General features: G+C 41.3%; 1 protein-coding gene across 1 annotated transcript in view; it reads left to right on the forward strand.

Annotated features, from left to right (window-relative positions):
* Positions 1-19,526, forward strand: part of eys (eyes shut homolog) — an 877,903-nt gene that overhangs the window by 158,838 nt on the left and 699,539 nt on the right. Inside the window, 2 exon segments of the mRNA XM_060915649.1 lie at positions 4,451-4,569; positions 4,814-5,808. Of these exon segments, the coding sequence (XP_060771632.1) occupies positions 4,451-4,569; positions 4,814-5,808 (1,114 nt within the window).

Raw genomic sequence — 19,526 nt, forward strand, 5'->3', positions numbered from 1 at the left:
ACAAAATGCATCAGTGTAAATTCTCCTGTGCTTGTTAAAAATATTTCATAAAACACTGATTCTGAAATAAAACAGGTGACTAGTCCTGTCAGATTAGATTTTTACCTAGTGTGATTTTAGTGGTCAATGACATTTGGGGTTTTTATTGGCGTCTGAAAAATCCAATTAACTGAGTGGTGTGTGATTATTATCATTGCAGAGTGAGATGGTTTACTGGCATAGACACATCTTTAGCCACTTATCTAACCTATAGCATTGTGCATTTTCTAAATGGTGAACTTTCTTATGTATCAGCAAAACTAACATAATATTCTGATAATATTGGAATTAAAGAAAATTGAAAATTATTGAAAATTATTTCAAAAATACAATTAAAAAATATTTTGGGGATAACTTGGGTCATATATAAAGTATCCAAAGCTTTCATCAAGGGAGGAAAAAAAAAATCATGTGCAACAGTGCATAATCCAGTATTGGGTTTCAGACATGAATAAAATGCAAAGTAATAATGCTAATTATGGATATAAGGAACACCCTATAATGATAAGATTCCATCATTTGGGAACAACATTACTGACTTCTGAAAATATTACTTTCAGTGAATATTACATAAACATGCAGCTATTGCATTGGGTGAACTTTACTGAGCCGATCACTTTCTTACATGGCTGTAGTTTTGACAAATTACTCTTTACTCTGCATTTTTCTCTGTTTTACAATCTCTCTCTTCTTCTCCCAGTCTTGATACTGACCTTTGTAAATAGAGATATTTTATTAATAATAATAATAATAATAATAATAATAATAACAAGAGATGTATTTCTGCAAGAAAATGCAATTGTGATTTCTCCACCAGCGGTGTTTCTAGCTATTGAAAAGACCAGGGGCTAAGTCAGGTTTTCCTGGGGCTTGTAATTTTTAAGTGAGTTTGGCATACATAGTTTGGGGAGGTTATATCTACCTTTACAAGAAATATCATTACCTACACACATTCAAAAGTTTTAACATCTTTATTACTGATTTTTGCACAGCTCTTTTTAAATGTATGTAGTTCACTTCAGTTTCTGTCTCCTTATTATTGTTATCATCAATACCCATACTGTCTCAGGAAAATGAGGCATGTGTCAATTGACTATTAAATATCACTAGTAAAATAAATCAGTTTAATAAAAACATATAATTTCTCACTCTCATATCTCTCCTTTAGGACCACAAAGACAAATTCTAAGCTACATTATAATACTGTATATGTGGTGAGTAGGATCCAAAAGCAGAACGCAGACCAGTAATTCCAATAATAAAAAAAGATTTAACAGGAAAAAATAAACCAAAAATAATCCAAAAGACTAGGGACAAAAAACGAGGCAGGCAAGGACAAAAAAAAACAAAACGCTAGCATAAAAAAAAGTCCAGACAAAAAACTTCACACAGAAACATAGTGCAAAAAACATGAAAAAAGACAAAAATGTAGTGCAAAAAAACAGTGACAAGAAACAGGCAAAAACAGAGAGCAAAAATCCAAGAAGCGATAATGCTGCAGAAACCACGTAAAAAAAAAACAAAACGAGACGTTCTGGCAAAGTCCTCTTCCGAGAACAGCCTATAGAGATCTTGCAGTCACGTGACTGGAAAGTTAACAGCCGCCATCTTGTCGGCAAACAACACAGCTGAATACTGCTGCACTCGTGTACAGAATGGATCAATTTCAACTGACAGATTACACGGCTCATTTTTCTAATGAACAGATAACTAGATATATGTCTAAAATAAACGATCTACAGATTAGTGACCCTTATGGCTTACCGGACGTAGTTTTCACGACCGTGTCAGTGGATATTGAACTGCCGGAGGTGGAATACCCAGACGTGTATAATTACCTCATTAACTTTCCCTCGCTGTTCAGTGGTGAAGCACTGTGTGCTTATAAATCTTTGGACAGTTATCTCTACAGAAATTCAGGATTTGTCAGCCGCCCTCAGATGTGGCATCTTGTAAAGAAGAAAATAATCCTCATTGGACGGGTAAGTCACTTAAGTATTGAGCACTAGAACTGATGCTAGATATATCAGTAGTATCTAGCATAGCACTGACCAGCCGATTATGGTTGAATCCTACATGGCATAAATATTTATTTATAAATCCTTATAAGGATTTATCCTTATATTTATAAGGATTTACTACTAAGACAGTGGTAAATTCTTATAAGTTCTTTACTGTTTTTTTTTTCGTACCACACCGCTAAAGACCCAATCCACCCCGCCCCAACCCTTTTCTCAGGCTCCCACTTCCTGGAATTTATTAGAGCAAGTCATAAACTTATGCTGCAAATAACCACATGGATATACTGAAATAAATACATGACGAACCTGAGATGAAACGATCACTGCACAGGCGCCAGTGATCATTCCTTCCAGTCGGTACCCATGCCTTGTTCTTGTTGTTTGGATCAGCCCGGCCGATAGCAGCAATCCATTTTGCCCGCCTGTCAGGGTCCCGTGGCAGCCTATGAAACTAACTTCCCGTTTTCTGACCTCTCCTGTTGTGGCATTTATATGCCATGCAACTCTCCGGCATTGTGGCACGGTAATATTTGAATATTTCGGCGAAAAATAATGAAAGTCAGTGTCGGAAAGACGGCAGAAATATAGCGTTTAACCGACAAGATGGCGTTTGTCTACAATCTGGAGCGGATGTGACGTCACATGCAAGTGCTCCATTTATGCACAGCAGAGCAACCAGGAAGTGAATGCCGGCAAGATGAAAGTCCCGTCCCGGATCCGGATTGGCGCTGAACTGGGAGATAATAAATCTCTGGAGTGGAATTCCGGGGCGAAGCATAACAAATAAAAGATTCAAAATCCCAGATGACATCCCATCTCACAAGACTATGATCATATATCTTCCAAGTTTCTCTCTCACACACACAAATACCATTTTCTCCGATTCATCTAGGCTCAGTTGGCTGCAGCAGCTCATTTGTGGTGTCTGAACAACACAAATTTATGTTGACATTAATATTGCGTGGCAAAACAAGAAAACTATTTTACCCCTATATGTGACTAATATGCCAAAGGCTGGTGATGGTATGGTAGGCTGACTGGTTCTGCATAGGCTACATGTAGCATTAAAACATATGAACATAAAACAAGCCCAAGCTACATCTCATCACCTTCTACTCCAAGAAGCTCACCCTAACTGAACAAAATTATGACATCGTAAACCGAGAGCTCTTGGCAATTAAACTGGTGCTAGAGGAATGGAAGCACTGGTTGGAAGGCACTGCACACCCATTCACCATCCTCACTGACCACAAGAACTTGGAGTACATAAAGACAGCTAAATGTCTGAATCCCCACCAAGCCAGATGGGCCCTATTCTTCACCCGATTCCATTTCACAATATCCTACCGCCCTGGCTCCAGAAATACTAAGGCTGACACCCTCTCCAGAATCCATAACACATCAACTCATACATCCAAACCCACTCCCATTCTTCCACCGGCCTGTTTTGTACAAGCTATCACTTGGGACATCGACAAAGAAATCAGGCAATCTCAACCAGCAGATTTTAAGCATGATATGTGGAATGTGGGAGCCATCTTACAGTGAGGTGGGAGCTTGAGCTTGTAGGAGACCTCGTTGACCTTGCACACTACCTTGCATGGGCCGATGTATCAGGCTTGAAGCTTCTTGAAGGTGCTGGGTTCCCTCAAGTCTTTAGTGGATATGCACACTCGGTCCCCTGGGGCATACTCTGGGGTCTCCCCTCTGTGCTTGTTGGCATATTGTTTGTACTTTGAACTGACATGCTCCAGTCTCTGATGGACCTCCTCCCATACCTGTTGACTCCTCTGGAACCAAGAGTCTACTGCCAGGATCTGAGTGGGTGCATCGTCACAAGGAAAAAGTGGTGGTTGATAGTCTAGAACACACTGGAAAGTGGTTAACTGAGTAGCAGAGTGTTTTAGTGAGTTCTGTGCATATTCGGCCCAGGGGAGGAATCGTGCCCAGTCCTTCTGGTTCTTCATGCAGAAGATTTGGAGGAAGCAACCCACCTCTTGGTTCACACACTCCACCTGACTGTTGGATTGAGAGTGATATCCTGAAGTGAGACTTACTGATACTCCTAGCCTGTCCATGAATTTGGACCACAGTCTGGAGATGAACTGGGGACCCTGGTCACAAACAATGTCTTCAGGAATACCATAATACCAGAAAATGTGATTGAACAACAGTTCTGTGGTTTCAAATGTTGTGGGTAGGCTGGGTAATGGGATAAGCTTGAGTGCCTTGGAGAACTGGTCTATGATCACCAGGATGACTGTATTGCCTTGGGATTGAGGTAGGTCAGTGAAAAGGTCAATGGCCACCTGAGAACTGTTCTCCTGGACTCATGCATGTGCCACCAAGACTCAGAGGCAAACTCTTCACATGGGCTCACTCCTCTCCAGCCACAGGGCATCCCAGCAGCGATCACACTTCAGCTTTGGGGAGCAAGTATTGGTGGGAGAACATCGTCTCCAATATCAACCACTTTGTCTCCTTGTGCTCCGCCTGTGCCCAAGCCAAGGTACCTTGAGCTCCACCTGCTGGTAAACTCTGTCCTATCCTGGTACCCCAGCGACCCTGGTCACATATCGCCATTGACCTTTTCACTGACCTACCTCAATCCCAAGGCAATACAGTCATCCTGGTGATCATAGACCAGTTCTCCAAGGCACTCAAGCTTATCCCATTACCCAGCCTACCCACAACATTTGAAACCACAGAACTGTTGTTCACTCACATTTTCTGGTATTATGGTATTCCTGAAGACATTGTTTGTGACCAGGGTCCCCAGTTCCAGTGATTGGTGCAGCCCGGTGGTACTGGTACCAAAGAGGGATGGCAGCATCAGGTTCTGCATCGACTTCCGGCAGGTGAACTCTCTCAGCAAGGTGGATCCATACCTGATGCCCAGGATTGATGATCTGGTGGAATGCCTGGGAAAGGCGAAGTACATCTCCACCATCGACCTGTCCAGAGGGTACTGGCAGGTGCCACTGAGTTCACAGGCCAAGGAGATAACAGCTTTCCGCACCCCCTTTGGACTGTATCAGTTCATTATGATGCCTTTTGGACTGCAGGGAGCACCAGCCAGCTTCCAAAGATTGATGGACAAGGTCTTGAGGGGTACCCACCAGTTTGCTGCTGCTTACTTAGATGATGTGTGCATCTGGAGTAACAGCTGGGAGGAACACTGCCATCACCTCAGACAGGTGTTGGACCACATCCGAGAAGCAGGGCTCACCATCAATCCTAAAAAGTGTGCCCTGGCGAAGCAGGAGGTCCACTACCTGGGCTACGTCATCGGTGGTGGGGTCATATGGCCACAAGTGGAGAAGGTTGACACCATCCAGAACTGCACGCCACCCACTACAAAGAAAAAGGTGATAGCTTTTTTGGGTTTGGTGGGATGGTATAGAAGATTCATTCCTGACTTCTCTGCACGTTCCTCTCCCCTGTCTGAGCTGACCAGAGCGGCCGCACTGACCAGAGTGGTCTGGACTGAGCAGTGTGAGGTGGCGTTCCAGGACCTGAAGGGGGCAGTCTGCAATGACTCTGTTCTTAAGAGCCCAGACTTCAACAAGCCCTTCATTGTGCAGACCGATGCATCTGGAGTGGGCCTGGGTGCAGTCCTGCTACAGGAGGAGGATGGACAGCGCAGACCAGTGGCTTTCATCAGCCGGAAGCTATTTGACCGGGAGAGGTGGTATGCGTCCGTGGAGTTGGAGGCCCTGGCCATCAAGTGGGCTCTGGACTCTCTCCGGTACTACCTCCTGGGCAGGCCGTTCAAACTGGAGACAGACCATTGAGCACTGCAGTGGCTGGAGAAGATGCGAGACACCATCTCCCGTGTCACCAGGTGGTATCTCTCTCTCCAGCCCTACAACTTTACGGTGGAGTATCGCCCTGGTGCTTCTAACAGAGTGGCTGACTTCCTGTCCCGCATCCCGGAGGATGAGGTGTAGGGAGGTCCCATTGTTCAACCCTGCCTGTAGGGGTCATCCTTTTCCCTCAGACGACAGGCGTCGTCTGCAGGGGAGGGGGGAAATGTAACGGTGCGGCAGCCCGTTACCCTGGTTTACCACTTATTTTTGCACCACACTACTGCTAACAATCATCACATGGACACTGTTTTAAACACAGCCTGTTTATTTATTTTTTTGCTCCGCGAACCATGAACATTCTTCTGGAGATCGCGGAAGGACAGCATCTGCAACACACAGACACAAATGAACTTTTATCAATAAACTGCCTGAGTGTTTCACATTGTTAACAGAAGGCAAAGGTCTATGGACATGTTTGGACACTTTAACACTTGGGTAAAGCAGTTAATCGAATGAGATGGTAAGAACATGAAGTTTACTTACCTTGCAGTGGCATGTTGACTTCCTGGTGGCGAAAGACCCAACAGCAGCTCCCGAGGGACAATTGTAGTAGGGGGGCACTGTCGTCACAGATGGGAATGTTTCACTGGTGTATGGGGAAAGGGGTGTTTGCGTGTTTATGAGTTTTATAGCGTGTGTGAAGGCTGTGGTGTTTATATTTTGTAATTGGAATATTTGTAATATTTTTAGATAGTATTGAGATATATTTTTTTACTGATTTTAAGCTTATAAGACTGGATTGATTTTTTGCTTCTGTTTTGGTTTAAGCCATGGGCTAGAAAACCCTTGGGAAACCCAGTGGCAGATCAGTCTTGGTTGAGGTGAGCTAGAAAGAAGACCCAACTGTTACCAGAGAATTTGAGCACTAGTTATTTTGTAATTGATTTATTTTATTGGATTTATTTTGTTCTTAGTTGGAAGATTTAGTTGGTAGTTTATTTTTGATTGTTTTGATTTGGAGGTTTTTTCTTTTTTTTTTTCCTCTGGACTGCTTGCTGTTGGGAAAGAAAATAAACTTCCTCTCGACTTCATCAACTCCGCTGTCCTGCCTTTTAAGCTGCAAGGTCTATCGTTACTACACCGTCCCTGACTACATCTCCAGTTTCTTGATTTGGCTTTGTTTACTTTGCGATGCACCCACTCTCCCCTGCATTTGCATCTGTAAGTGCCTGCACCCTGACAGCTAGATGGTATTCCTGGCCCTCCAGGTCTCAACAACCCCAAGGGCATCTACAGTGGTGCTTGAAAGTTTGTGAACCCTTTAGAATTTTCTATATTTCTGCATAAATATGACCTAAAATATCATCAGATTTTCACACAAGTCCTAAAAGTAAATAAAGAGAACCCAGTTAAACAAATGAAACAAAAATATTATACTTGGTCATTTATTTATTGAGGAAAATGATCCAATATTACATATCTATGAGTTGCAAAAGTATGTGAACATTTGCTTTCGGTATCTGGTGTGATCCCCTTGTGCAGCAATAACTGCAACTAAATGTTTCCAGTAACTGTTGATCAGTCCTGCACACCAGCTTGGAGGAATTTTAGCCCATTCTTCTGTACAGAACAGGTTCAACTCTGGGATGTTGGTGGGTTTCCTCACATGAACTGCTCACTTCAGGTCCTTCCACAACATTTCAATTGGATTAAGGTCAGGGCTTTGACTTGGCCATTCCAAAACATTAACTTTATTCTTTAACCATTTTTGGTAGAATGACTTGTGTGCTTAGGGTCATTGTCTTGCTGCATGACCCACCTTCTCTTGAGATTCAGTTCATGGACAGATGTCCTGACATTTTCCTTTAGAATTTGCTGGTATAATTCAGAATTCATTGTTCCATCAATGATGGCAGCTGTCCTGGCCCAGATGCAGCAAAACAGGCCCAAACCATGATACTACCACCACCATGTTTCACAGATGGGATAAGGTTCTTATGCTGGAATGCAGTGTTTTCCTTTCGCCAAACATAACACTTCTCATTTAAACCAAAAAGTTCTATTTTGGTCTCATCTGTCTACAAAACAGTTTTTCAATAGCTTTCTGGCTTATCCACGTGATCTTTAGCAAACTGCAGATGAGCAGCAATGTTCTTTTTGGAGAGCAGTGGCTTTCTCCTTGCAACCCTGCCATGCACACCATTGTTGTTCAGTGTTCTCCTGATGGTGGACTCATGAACATTAACATTAGCCAATGTGAGAGAGGCCTTCAGTTGCTTAGAAGTTACCTTGGGGTCCTTTGTGACCTCGCTGACTATTACACGCCTTGCTCTTGGAGTGATCTTTGTTGGTCGACCACTCCTGGGGAGGATAACAATGGTCTTGAATTTCCTCCATTTGTACACAATCTCTCTGACTATGGATTGGTGGAGTCCAAACTCTTTAGAGATGGTTTTGTAACCTTTTCCAGCCTGATGAGCATCAACAACGCTTTTCCTGAGGTCCTCAGAAATCTCCTTTGTTCGTACCATGATACACTTCCACAAACATGTATTGTGAAGGTCAGACTTTGATAGATCCCTGTTCTTTAAATAAAACAGGGTGCCCACTCACATCTGACTGTCATCTCATTGATTAAAAACACCTGACTCAAATTTCATCTTCAAATGAACTGCTAATCCTAGAGGTTCACATACTTTTGCCACTCACAGATATGTAATATTGGATCATTTTCCTCAATAAATAAATGACCAACTATAATATTTTTGTCTCATTTTTGTCTCTGGATTCTCTTTATTTACTTTTAGGACTTGTGTGAAAATCTGATGATGTTTTAGGTCATATTTATGCAGAAATATAGAAAATTCTAAAGGGTTCACAAACTTTCAAGCACCACTGTAGGTACAGAGCTATTTACACTCAATCATGTATACATTGATACTTATTATTGTTAAGAAAGAAAGCCGCTGGGTTCAAACCCAGAACCTTCTTGCTGTGAGGCGACCATGCTAACCACTACACCACCGTGCCACCCAAGAAAATGTTAAAATAATATCTGAAGTGTTATTTGTAAAATAACAAAATATCTTGCTCTAGACTTTCAAACAATGTTGTAAGATTTTATTTTAATTTTATCTAATAGTGGATGGTACAATAATTACAAATGCTAACAGAATCAGCACATTCCAATTGTTGCTATAGTCATATAATAACTATAATCACCCTGTCATAATAATTTCAATAAGCAGGTAATGTTCAGTTCCCTCTTCATTTATTCTCTATCCAAAATGCATAACTGAGTCACACAGGTTGATAGGTGTGTAACGGACAATAACAATTTTATCCAAAGCAGTTTTTCCTGCCTCAGTCAATTTATTTCTATTTCATGTACATGCAGCTGTTGTAAAGTTCAGTCTGTTTGTGTAGAGCACTCTCGAACTGTAGGTTCATTACTACTCTGCCTCCCTGGTGATATTTTGCACAGGACTGGGTTCCTCTGATAACAGAAACAAAACTTCAGTGCTGTCTGCAAAAATTAACCATATTGAAGACAGATTAAGCCTTGCTTGCATGAAAGATGGTGTCTGTCTGACCCCAGCTGTCATTATCATGTGATGCACGATGTCATGCAGAAGGGGTCTGTAAACAGTATGCGTACAGTACCATACTACAACAGTGGGGGTATATAAAATGACTTGCAAAGCAATAAATGAAACCGAGACTAAGAAAACAGCCAAGACATAATAGTGGATACATAGTGAGGGATGCTTTTAGACACTGAAATAAAAGATCAAAAAGACTAATTTTTGTGGTGCTAGTTCGAAATATATGCTCATTCCAACTTGCCCAGTCGGGCATGTCGGGGATATATCCCACTTGCCCAAATGCATGTTTCCCTTGCCCCAGGCAATCAGGCAGTCCTTAATGTTGAGCCCTGTAGAGGGAGAGTTCCAGAATTTGGGGGTAGCAGCACTAAAAGCCCTGTTTTCTATGGTGTTGAGTCTCGTTGAAGGGACAGCCAGCAGGTAAGTGTTAGATGATCTAAGAGAATGGAAGAAGGGGGCTAAATACATAAGTGGGGGGACCACAAAAGTATTTTATATAGTATACTGAAGCAAACAGAGAGCCAATATAACTTTGCAAGTGTGGTGATATGTTCCAATTTCTGGTGTGGATAAAATGTAAGAAAACATATTTGATATGTTTTAATACAGATACTAGCTGTATCTATATATATATTTTTTGTGCTTCAGACATTCATATCTGTATTCACATTTGAAGTGGGTGTGGTCTATAACCAATAATAGGTGCCCCATAACTGACAATAACAATCTCTTTTAACATATTTACTTCAGTTTTGGGTATGTTGCATTCCAAAAAAGATCAGAAAAGGTCTCTGGGCACACTCTCAGAATCACCTATGAAGCTGGGCCACAGTGCTGCTATGAGTCAAAATGGTGACTGTATGCAGCATTTCACTGGCTAGCTTCAAGATTAATAATAATAATAATATTTATTTATTTATTTATTTATTTTTGGGTGGAGGTGGTGGGGTGTGTGTGTGTTTAATTTTGCTAAAACATGGCAACAGTGGCCTTCACTGTACTTGGTGCCATTGAAGCAGTGAATAAAGCTCCTTATGTTGTTTTTTTTTTTTTAACATTCTGCAGGATCTCAGTCCCAATGCACACAGGTAGTCTTAATGTGAAACTTTCAAAGAAGCTTAAAATTTTCTTTTAAAAAAAGTTCTGGTATTTACAGTGGTGTTAAATAATAATAATAATAATAATAATAATAATAATAATAATAATAATAATAAATGAGCTGAAGTGGAGGGTAATTTTCTGACCTGGGGGGGGACTTAGAATTTCCAAGATTAAATTAACTTTAATCTTGGATATTCTCAGAGATTATAAAGTCATAAATTCATGAGGAAATAACCTCTCATGTGTCCCTCCTTCCTGACTGCAGTGCATTCTGGGAAATGTAGGAGAAAATCTCTTCGCACTTAATTCTTTTCTTGCATGATTGAGGAGGAAAGACTATATTTCCTATAACTCTCAGCTCAGCCATTTCAAAGTAACATAGATTTGGGCAGATGAGAAGAATCCATGCACTGAAAGTAATGGGGAAACTGCTCTTCCACAAAAATTGAACATTTATAAACAGCTAAGAGTAAAAAAAAAAAAAAAAGACACCGGTAAACCTGTTCAGTTTATACATTCATCTCCCATTGAATTCAGGAGGCACAGCGATCACGTGCTTCCCAGCAATACAGCCGTAATGCATCCTGGGAAATGCAGTTGAAAATTTCTTAGTGTTTTATTGTTTTATATTGCATGATTGAGGAGGAAAGAATACATTTCCTAGAGCTCTCATATCACCCATGGTATCGGTGGTGTGATGACACTGATCCAAACTTCCAAGTGTCGTGATCTGGTTGACAAAAACACTATTTTTCTTTTTCTGGAAAATTTGTGACATTTAATCTCAGAATTTCTGAATTTTTAATCTCAGATATTTTTTCTCACAAATTTATGACTTTATTACTTTTTTTCTCATAATATATGTTTTTTTTTCCCTTAACCTACAATGGCCTTAATATTTTGGCCCTAATACATAGTCTTTTTTAAACTAATTTAGAAAATTTTATTTGGGGTGGGTTTCCCAAAAGCCTCTTAAGGCCAAGAGTGTCTTTAATTACCTCCTAAGATACATTGCCAGGCTAACGTGGTTTTCCTGAACAACATCGTAGCCCAAGTAGTCCTTTAGTTTGGACTGAATTTATGAGGGACCCGGACCACTCTTTCACAACAAAGAGCATCTCCTTGCAGCCGAATACATGAATTCGCATGTGCCTCCGAGGGACTCTCACAGTCAATGGGCGGAAACTGGTGTTGAATCTGCTGCCAGTGTTAAATTATTTTTCTTGTACATTACAAGTACATTGAGTTAATTATTAAATAAATATACGCAAAACATTATGAATATATTCCGATATGTTATGAAATTACATATGGATATCATAATATCACATTCATATTGGTACATTTTAATCAAATTTAACTCTATTCGGTGAGTGATTACCTAATTTAGTGTCATAAATGAGACACATTTCGACACCTGTAACATTGTGTGTGCGTGAGAGAGAGAGGTTTTGATCTGTCTCTACCTAAGCAGGTGTGTATATACATCTCTCTCTCTCTCTCTCTCTCTCACTATATATATATATATATATATATATATATATATATATATATATATACAGTATATAAATAATATGAGGTAAATTCAACCTTAGGTAGAGACAGATCAAAATCTCTCTCTCTCTCTCTCTCTCTCTCTCTGCATGCGAACATAAAAGGAAGAACATTGCTAACTTGGCATTGTGGATAAGAGTTGAAATAATCCTGACTGCATCTTTGGGTAACAGTGAAATGAGCGGGTACATTGAACACATTTTAGTTTATTATTTGCTCATTCTTTCATGTGAACATTTATTCATTTAATTTAAAAAATGCTTGGAATAAAAAATATTGGCCAAAAATGTAAAATAGTTTCAATTATTAATTACCACATTATATATGTAATGCTTATTGACGATACAATATTCTGACATATTTTAAGCACTTTATATTTTATTGTTTTTTGGTGAAAAACAAAGACCATGTGACCTCATCAACTGGATTTAGCAACTACTAATACCTATATCGGGGATTCGCACTGCAAAGATGTTCTTCGTAATGTTGCTCTTCAGACTCCCGACAAGTGAGTTTGGGAGAACCATGTATAGAGACATTCGTTGCTTCAGAGCGTCTCTCAACTAACTCTTTAGCCCTAAATGGCAACGTTATCGGGAAACCTACTCTGATCTCTCTTAATAATATATTTATTATTTGCCAATAATCTTTTCAATCACAGTTTGATTTGATTCATGATACTAGCTTCACAATTTGATTTAGTTTGAGTCATAGAATATTTTGAACAAAATTTGAATAAAGAAAAAAATGACCGGAATAGATTAAGAATTAACAATAACAGTGCAAAACAATGTGTATTTTTGTCTATATAAAACTAACTAAACAGGTACTGTAGATTACAGTGGTGCAAGACTTGGTGTCAAAGCTATAGAAGAGATCTTTTAACTGTTATAACGTGGTTGTGTAGCTGTATAATGTAAAGGCTTGGTGTCAAAGCTATAGAAGAGATCTTTTAACTGTTATAATGTGGTTGTGTAGCTATATAATGTAAATGCGTGTCAGTCATTGTGATCTGGAGTAATTGGGCCCAGTGTGCTATCTCTACAGGTTTATAGGTTGCACAGATTGGCATCTCTGGTGTTCAAACAGGGAAATGACATTAGGTGCATAGTTAAAACCGTGCTGCTTTCCATGATGTGAATTTCACATTCTCATGGTCAGGAAATTTTTGCATTGCAACGCATCGTGTCACAACGTATCATTACACAACTCCATCTCTATCATTATCCCTACATCACAACTCCACAGTAATTAATCTGCTTTGCTTTTTTTTGTGAGAAAACAATAAGAAAAAATATGCTTGCGCCTCTTTTATGTGTTGCATGCAGTTATGCTTTCCATATAAGCACAATAAAAAAATGTGCCATAATGTGTATTACATCTTGCTTTATTACCTGAAGAAGAAGAAGAGTTTAACAGTTTATGTATAGCTGCTGGAGAACACCTTTAGATTAAATGCAAAGTAATGTCCTCTATTTATTTATCTCCTTATGAACCATATCCTGTATGTAGCAGTGGTTGAGTTTTGTTGTACTGTTACAAACTGTAGAGTGGTTGCATTTGCCAGTAGAAACAATTGCTTGTGCCAGCTTAATTGTGTATTATGATTTATTTTTTTTAAGGCTAGTGTTAAGGTGTTCATTGAGACTCAGGCATGAATGTTGTGTTGTAGCCATGGGTATGTGTAGTACTCCGGTGTTTTCGGGTAATGAAAGTAACTCCCTGCCTTAGGTCGGGTCAGTGAGTCCCATTTGGATAAGGCTGCACAGTAAGTATGACATTCCTTCATGCAACATTAACTTCCCAGTGAATTGCATGAGCAATTGGTTATTAAATACTGCTCCCGTGATTTGACTGAAGCACATGCTGTCTGTTGGTGAGTTCCACTAAAGAAGATTTAAATCAGCATATAGGCAGTTTATAAATCATTATGATTTATATTTCTCAGGTGAATATTTTTTTAATGTATGTAATGTAGTCTTTATGTGTTCAGCTACAAGTAGGATAGTGGCAGTAAAATGGCTTGGATGTGTGTAATGAGGGTTGTGAGGTCATGAATGTGTTTGCATTTGTTTGACAACAGTGTCCAATCTTCTTTATTTTTAACACTTGACAATCCATGGATAGAATGTTCTAATTTCTTTAACTGTCAAGCAACATGCTTTGGTTGGCTTTGTGCTGCAGACATTGAGTGAATTATTACTTACCATGGGTGGCTGTTTTATTTATAACAAAGATCATCCATGCACTCATCCATCAGTGGCTCATGGTTAGTTAGTCTGCTTGGCCAGACAAATGTGATATGGATCAGATCATCCACACTGAGCCTCTGAGGTACAGATGAGCCTATTAACATACCGGGCAGCACAAAGAGCATGAGAGAAGGAATCGATTTCTTCATAAATCTCAGAAGTCAAAAAGATGGCTTTACCAAATAAAACATAAAGCAGCCAAAACAGCATCTAATTCTGGAAACATTTTATGGCCTGGCTAATAAGTCTTAGAATAATTTGTCAAAGAAGTTACTTAAAGAACGTATATCCATATACAATGAGAGGTAGCCATATTGGCTCTAAAATTAGACTTTACATTGGAAGTGGAATTTTGGTTGAATTTTTGAGCAATTTACTTCGGATTTTTTTTTAAACACACGACACTTTTGGCATTGTTTCCTATACACTTGAAGAGGTCCTTTTATTTTTTAATTATCTAGCTCATCCAAGCATTTTTTTGTGAGGCATGTGTGTTACTAATATTTAACAAATGCAATTTAACAAACCAGTGGTAAATATTTAACCCATTTAACAAACATAGGGGTAAAAGCAGTCAGCTTGAAAATTTTCAGCCACTTTAATAACTTACCATCATGACAATCAGTCAGGATAGTGCAGCATTGCCGCCTCACAGCTCCAGGGTCCCCAGTTCGATCCTGAACTCCTTTGCATGCTCCAATTTCCTCCCATCTCTCAAAAACATCCATGTAGTAGTTTGGATTGGCTATGCTAAATTGCCCCCAGATTTGACCAAAATCATCTGTTCTTATGAGCTATAATATCTGTGTAGTGCTACAGGAATTCCGATTTGTGTCTATACCGTACGGGAGAAATGAAAAGAATAGGCTGGTTATTTTATTGAGCACTCCAAAGAATGAGGAGCGATTTCATTTCCATTGACTATAAACAATTCCACAACAATGAGTATTGTATTGTCAAAGAAGCCCAGCTGAACAGGGACATGAAATGTTCTGTGCTGCTGTTTTCAAGAAAGTTTCCAACTTCTACAATCTACAACAAGGAAGTAACAAATACTACGACACTAACAGTATAATCATATTTTCAGTGCATTCAGAAAGTACAGCTTTTCTACATTTGAGTACAACGTAACTCAAATTGATTACTCTTTTCTTATCAATCTGCAAAACATGAACAGGTTTTCACACACTGTTGTAACTTTATTAAAAATAAAGTTTAAAACAAACAAATGGGGAAAAAAACATATTTAGACCCTTGAAGCTGAGTTCAGGTGTTTCCATTAATTATTCTTGATGTTTCTACAGTTTGAATAAAATTAACCTCTGGTAAATAAAAGTGATTGACATGATTTCAAAAAAGCATACCTCTGTCTAGATAAAGCTTCATAGTTGAGCAAAAATGAAGCCATGAGGTTAAAGAAAATACCAAGAACCAGGATTATGTCAAGGCACAGCTCTGGGGAATGGACCCCATAGCCTTGATCATTCTGAGATAGAAAAAGCTCAGAAACAGAGGACCCTTCTTAGAGCTGTCCATTGAGCCAAACTGAACAAACTGTACCTGCCAGAAGAACTACCATCTCTGTGTTACAACAATCAGAATGAAAGTCCCTCCTCAATAAGGAGCTTATGACTACTCACTTAGAATTTGACAAAGTGCACTATTAAAAAAAAAAAAACCTATTGTTTAATGAAACCAGGTTTGAACTATTTGGTCTATCATCACCTGACTATATCTCTTTGTTAAAACATGGTGGTGGAAGCATATTAGCAGAGCTAATTTTTAAAGCAGCAGGTACTGGGAGGCTTGTCAGGTTTGAGAATAAGATCAACATATCACACTACATTCTTGGGGGGGACCCTGCTCAGGACTACAGCTTTGAGCAAAGCTTCACCTTCAAATACAACAGTGACCCAACTAAACACTGCAAAGAGAACACAGGGGTGGCTTTGGGACAAGTCTGTGAATGCCCTTCAATGATTCAACCAGAGCCAGGACATGAACCTGATTGAAGTTGTCAGTAGAAACCTGGAATTATTACTACAGCAATGCTCTCCTTTCTATCTGACAGAGCTTGAAAGGATCTGCAGAGAGGAATAGGAGAAGATCCTCAAATCCATGTTTACTAAGCTTATAGCTCACACCAAAGGTGACATAAGGCTGTAATCACTGACAAGGGCCTTCAACTGAGTACTTTGGTATACATTTTAATTTTAATAAATAAAAAAAAACACTTCTGAAAGCATGTTTATGCTTTTCATGAAGGAATATTTTTATTGGGAAAAAATATTTTTTAGGATAAATTTAGGTGGCACAGAGTTGTAGTCTGTTACCTCACTGCTTAGTCTAATACAGTTTGCTAGACAGCTGGTAGCTCTTCTACAACTGAATCCAAACTTGGAGTTGAAAGTTTACATTCCTTATAAAAATGTATTTTTTTTATTTATCTTGCAGATAAAATCATCTCAAAATACCATGTTCACCTCCTGCAACTGCGATGAGAGTGTGTTACATCAGTTATGCTCAGGGTTTGTTTGAAAGAACACTGAAACACCTTATTTTTCATTTGAGTTTTGGGTTGTGTTAAGTGTCACTGGTTTCACATCTACTGTAATGAACCACACCAAGGGGTGAAACACAATAGGATTTGACTCATCCAGGCTAAATGCATATGTGAAAGTGCCTTTTAGACACTGTTTAATATGATTGGGGGATTAAAGATCATAGGCAATGGTTTTCAATTTATGCACATTTGAAACTTTATATGTTATAAAAACCTGTAATTTTCTTCTGGTCCTAAGAAGTATTGTTAATAAGTAATAATTAAAATAAGTTAGCATGGATCGCGGCGAATTTCTGTTCGGCGATTTTTGTGACCACTCGGCGCATGATGTCATTTAAGACAAACAAACTGCTTGAGTTGAGTCCACTTCCGTTTACTTGCATTGTGTGGCAGCAGGGGCGTGGTCAAGTGTCAGTCTGTGAATGGAGGGCAGAGTTAGGGAAGGTAAGTGGCAGAATCACTACACCTGATGGGAATTAACCTGTGTTTGTGTGTCTTCCCCAGTGACCGTGCCCTATAAAGGAGAGGGAGAGCAAAGGAAGGACGCTCTCCCCCAACCTGGACGCTTGTGTGCATGTGTGTGTGTGAGAGTGAATATAAAAGCTGAAAAGCTAAATAAAAGAGTTTTTGAGAACTCAGTTCTGGCCTGCCATGCTTCGGTGCTCCACCCACCTAGAACGCTTGCTACAGTGGTGCCGAAACCTGGGACTCGGAGTACGGAAGAGAACAGCTCCATGGAGTCCTCCCCCTTCAAGGACCTGGTCCATGCCCTCACCATGGCCCAACAGAGTCAGCACCAGGTGTTGGTCACCCTCCGGAAGGAGCAAGAACAATGGTTTGAAGCCCTGGTGCTGGCACAGCAGGAAGATCGCCAGGCGTTCCGGCACCTGCTCGCGTCGGCGGGGTCCACCATCACCACCAGCGTGGACCCTCCCCACCTCACCCTAACGAAGATGGGTCCACAGGACGACCCTGAAGCCTTCCTTGCTCTTTTTGAGCAGGCAGCAGAGGCATGGGGTTGGCCGGTGGAGCAGCGCGTGGCACGCCTCCTCCCCCTGCTAACGGGCGAGGCGCAGCTGGCCGCACTACAGCTCCCTGCCGATAGCCGCCTGGTCTATGCCGACCTCCGCAGGGCCATCCTCCAACGTCTGGGGTGCACACCGGAACAGCAGCGGCAGCGCTTCCGCATGCTGTGCTTGGAAAAGATCGGCCAGCTGTTCGCGTTTGGCCAGCAGCTCTGGGATGCCTGCCGGCGGTGGCTGAGGGCCGACAACTGCAGCGCTGAGGGAATCATCAACCTGGTGGTGCTGGAACAATTCGTCGCCCGTATTCCAGGAGGAACCACGGAGTGGGTCCAGTGCCATCGCCCGGCATTGCTGGATCGGGCCATTGAGCTGGCGGAGGACCATATGGTGGCTGTTCCGACGGCAGGACGGCATTTCTCCTCTTCTCCCCTCTCTTCTCTCTTTCCCTCTCCCCCTGTTCCTCATCCTCGCCCCGTTCCCCCACTGTGGAGGCAGGGGCTGGCTCCATCCCAGCCAGCCCGCCGCTGTTCCTACTTCCGTGTCTGAGTCTTCCCCCCCTCAGGTGAGTGAACTCCAGAACACCGGTGCAGAGGGAGAGCCTGGGCCGGTATGCTGGCGCTGCAGGGAGCCGGGGCACCTCCAGCATCAGTGCTCGGCAATGGAGGTGGGCGTGGTGGTCCGGATCCCCGACGCGCCAGAGACCGCCCTCGATCGGGCCGGAGCGTATTGCATACCGGTGAGTATCCAAGGGGATATATATCAGGCTCTGGTGGACTCCGGCTGTAATCAGACCTCAATCCACCAAAGCCTGGTGCAAAACGAGGCACTGGGGAGAGCACAATTGGTGAAGGTGTTGTGTGTGCATGGGGATGTTCAGAACTACCCTTTAGTATCGGTCCACATTCTATTTCGAGGGGAGAAATTTAGAGTACAAGTGGTGGTTAATCCTTGCCTTACCCACTCGATAATTTTGGGGACTGATTGGCCGGGATTTGGGGAATTAATGACTCATTTAGTGAAGAGTGGGGCCTGCCATAGTTTAGCGGGGGGAGGTCCCGGTGTGGCATTGGTGGGAGCAGCTGTCACAGAGCCGTCTACATCATCACCGCGTCAGAGTGAGGAGCAGCAGGCTCCTCCTCCCTCTCTCAGGGAATCCCTCACGAATTTCCCGTTAGAGCAGTTGCGAGACGAGACTCTGCGGCATGCATTTGACCAAGTGAGAGTAATCGATGGTCAAATGCTCCAGCCAAACGCCACACTGTCCTTCCCCTATTTCTCCATTGTGAAGGATAGGTTATACCGAGTGATGCAGGACACTCAGACTAAAAAAACGATAACTCAGCTTTTGATCCCAAAGAGCCGCCGGGAACTTGTATTCCAGGCAGCTCACTTTAATCCCATGGCCAGACACTTAGGGCAGGATAAGATACTAGCCCGAATAATGGCCCAGTTCTATTGGCCAGGGATTCGCGGCGATGTCTGTAGGTGGTGTACGGCGTGCCGCGAATGCCAGTTAGTAAATCCCGCGGCCATTCCAAAAGCGCCTTTGTGCCCTCT

Source organism: Neoarius graeffei, chromosome 3 (assembly GCF_027579695.1).
Source record: "Neoarius graeffei isolate fNeoGra1 chromosome 3, fNeoGra1.pri, whole genome shotgun sequence".
In the NCBI taxonomy this organism is placed as follows: domain Eukaryota; kingdom Metazoa; phylum Chordata; class Actinopteri; order Siluriformes; family Ariidae; genus Neoarius; species Neoarius graeffei.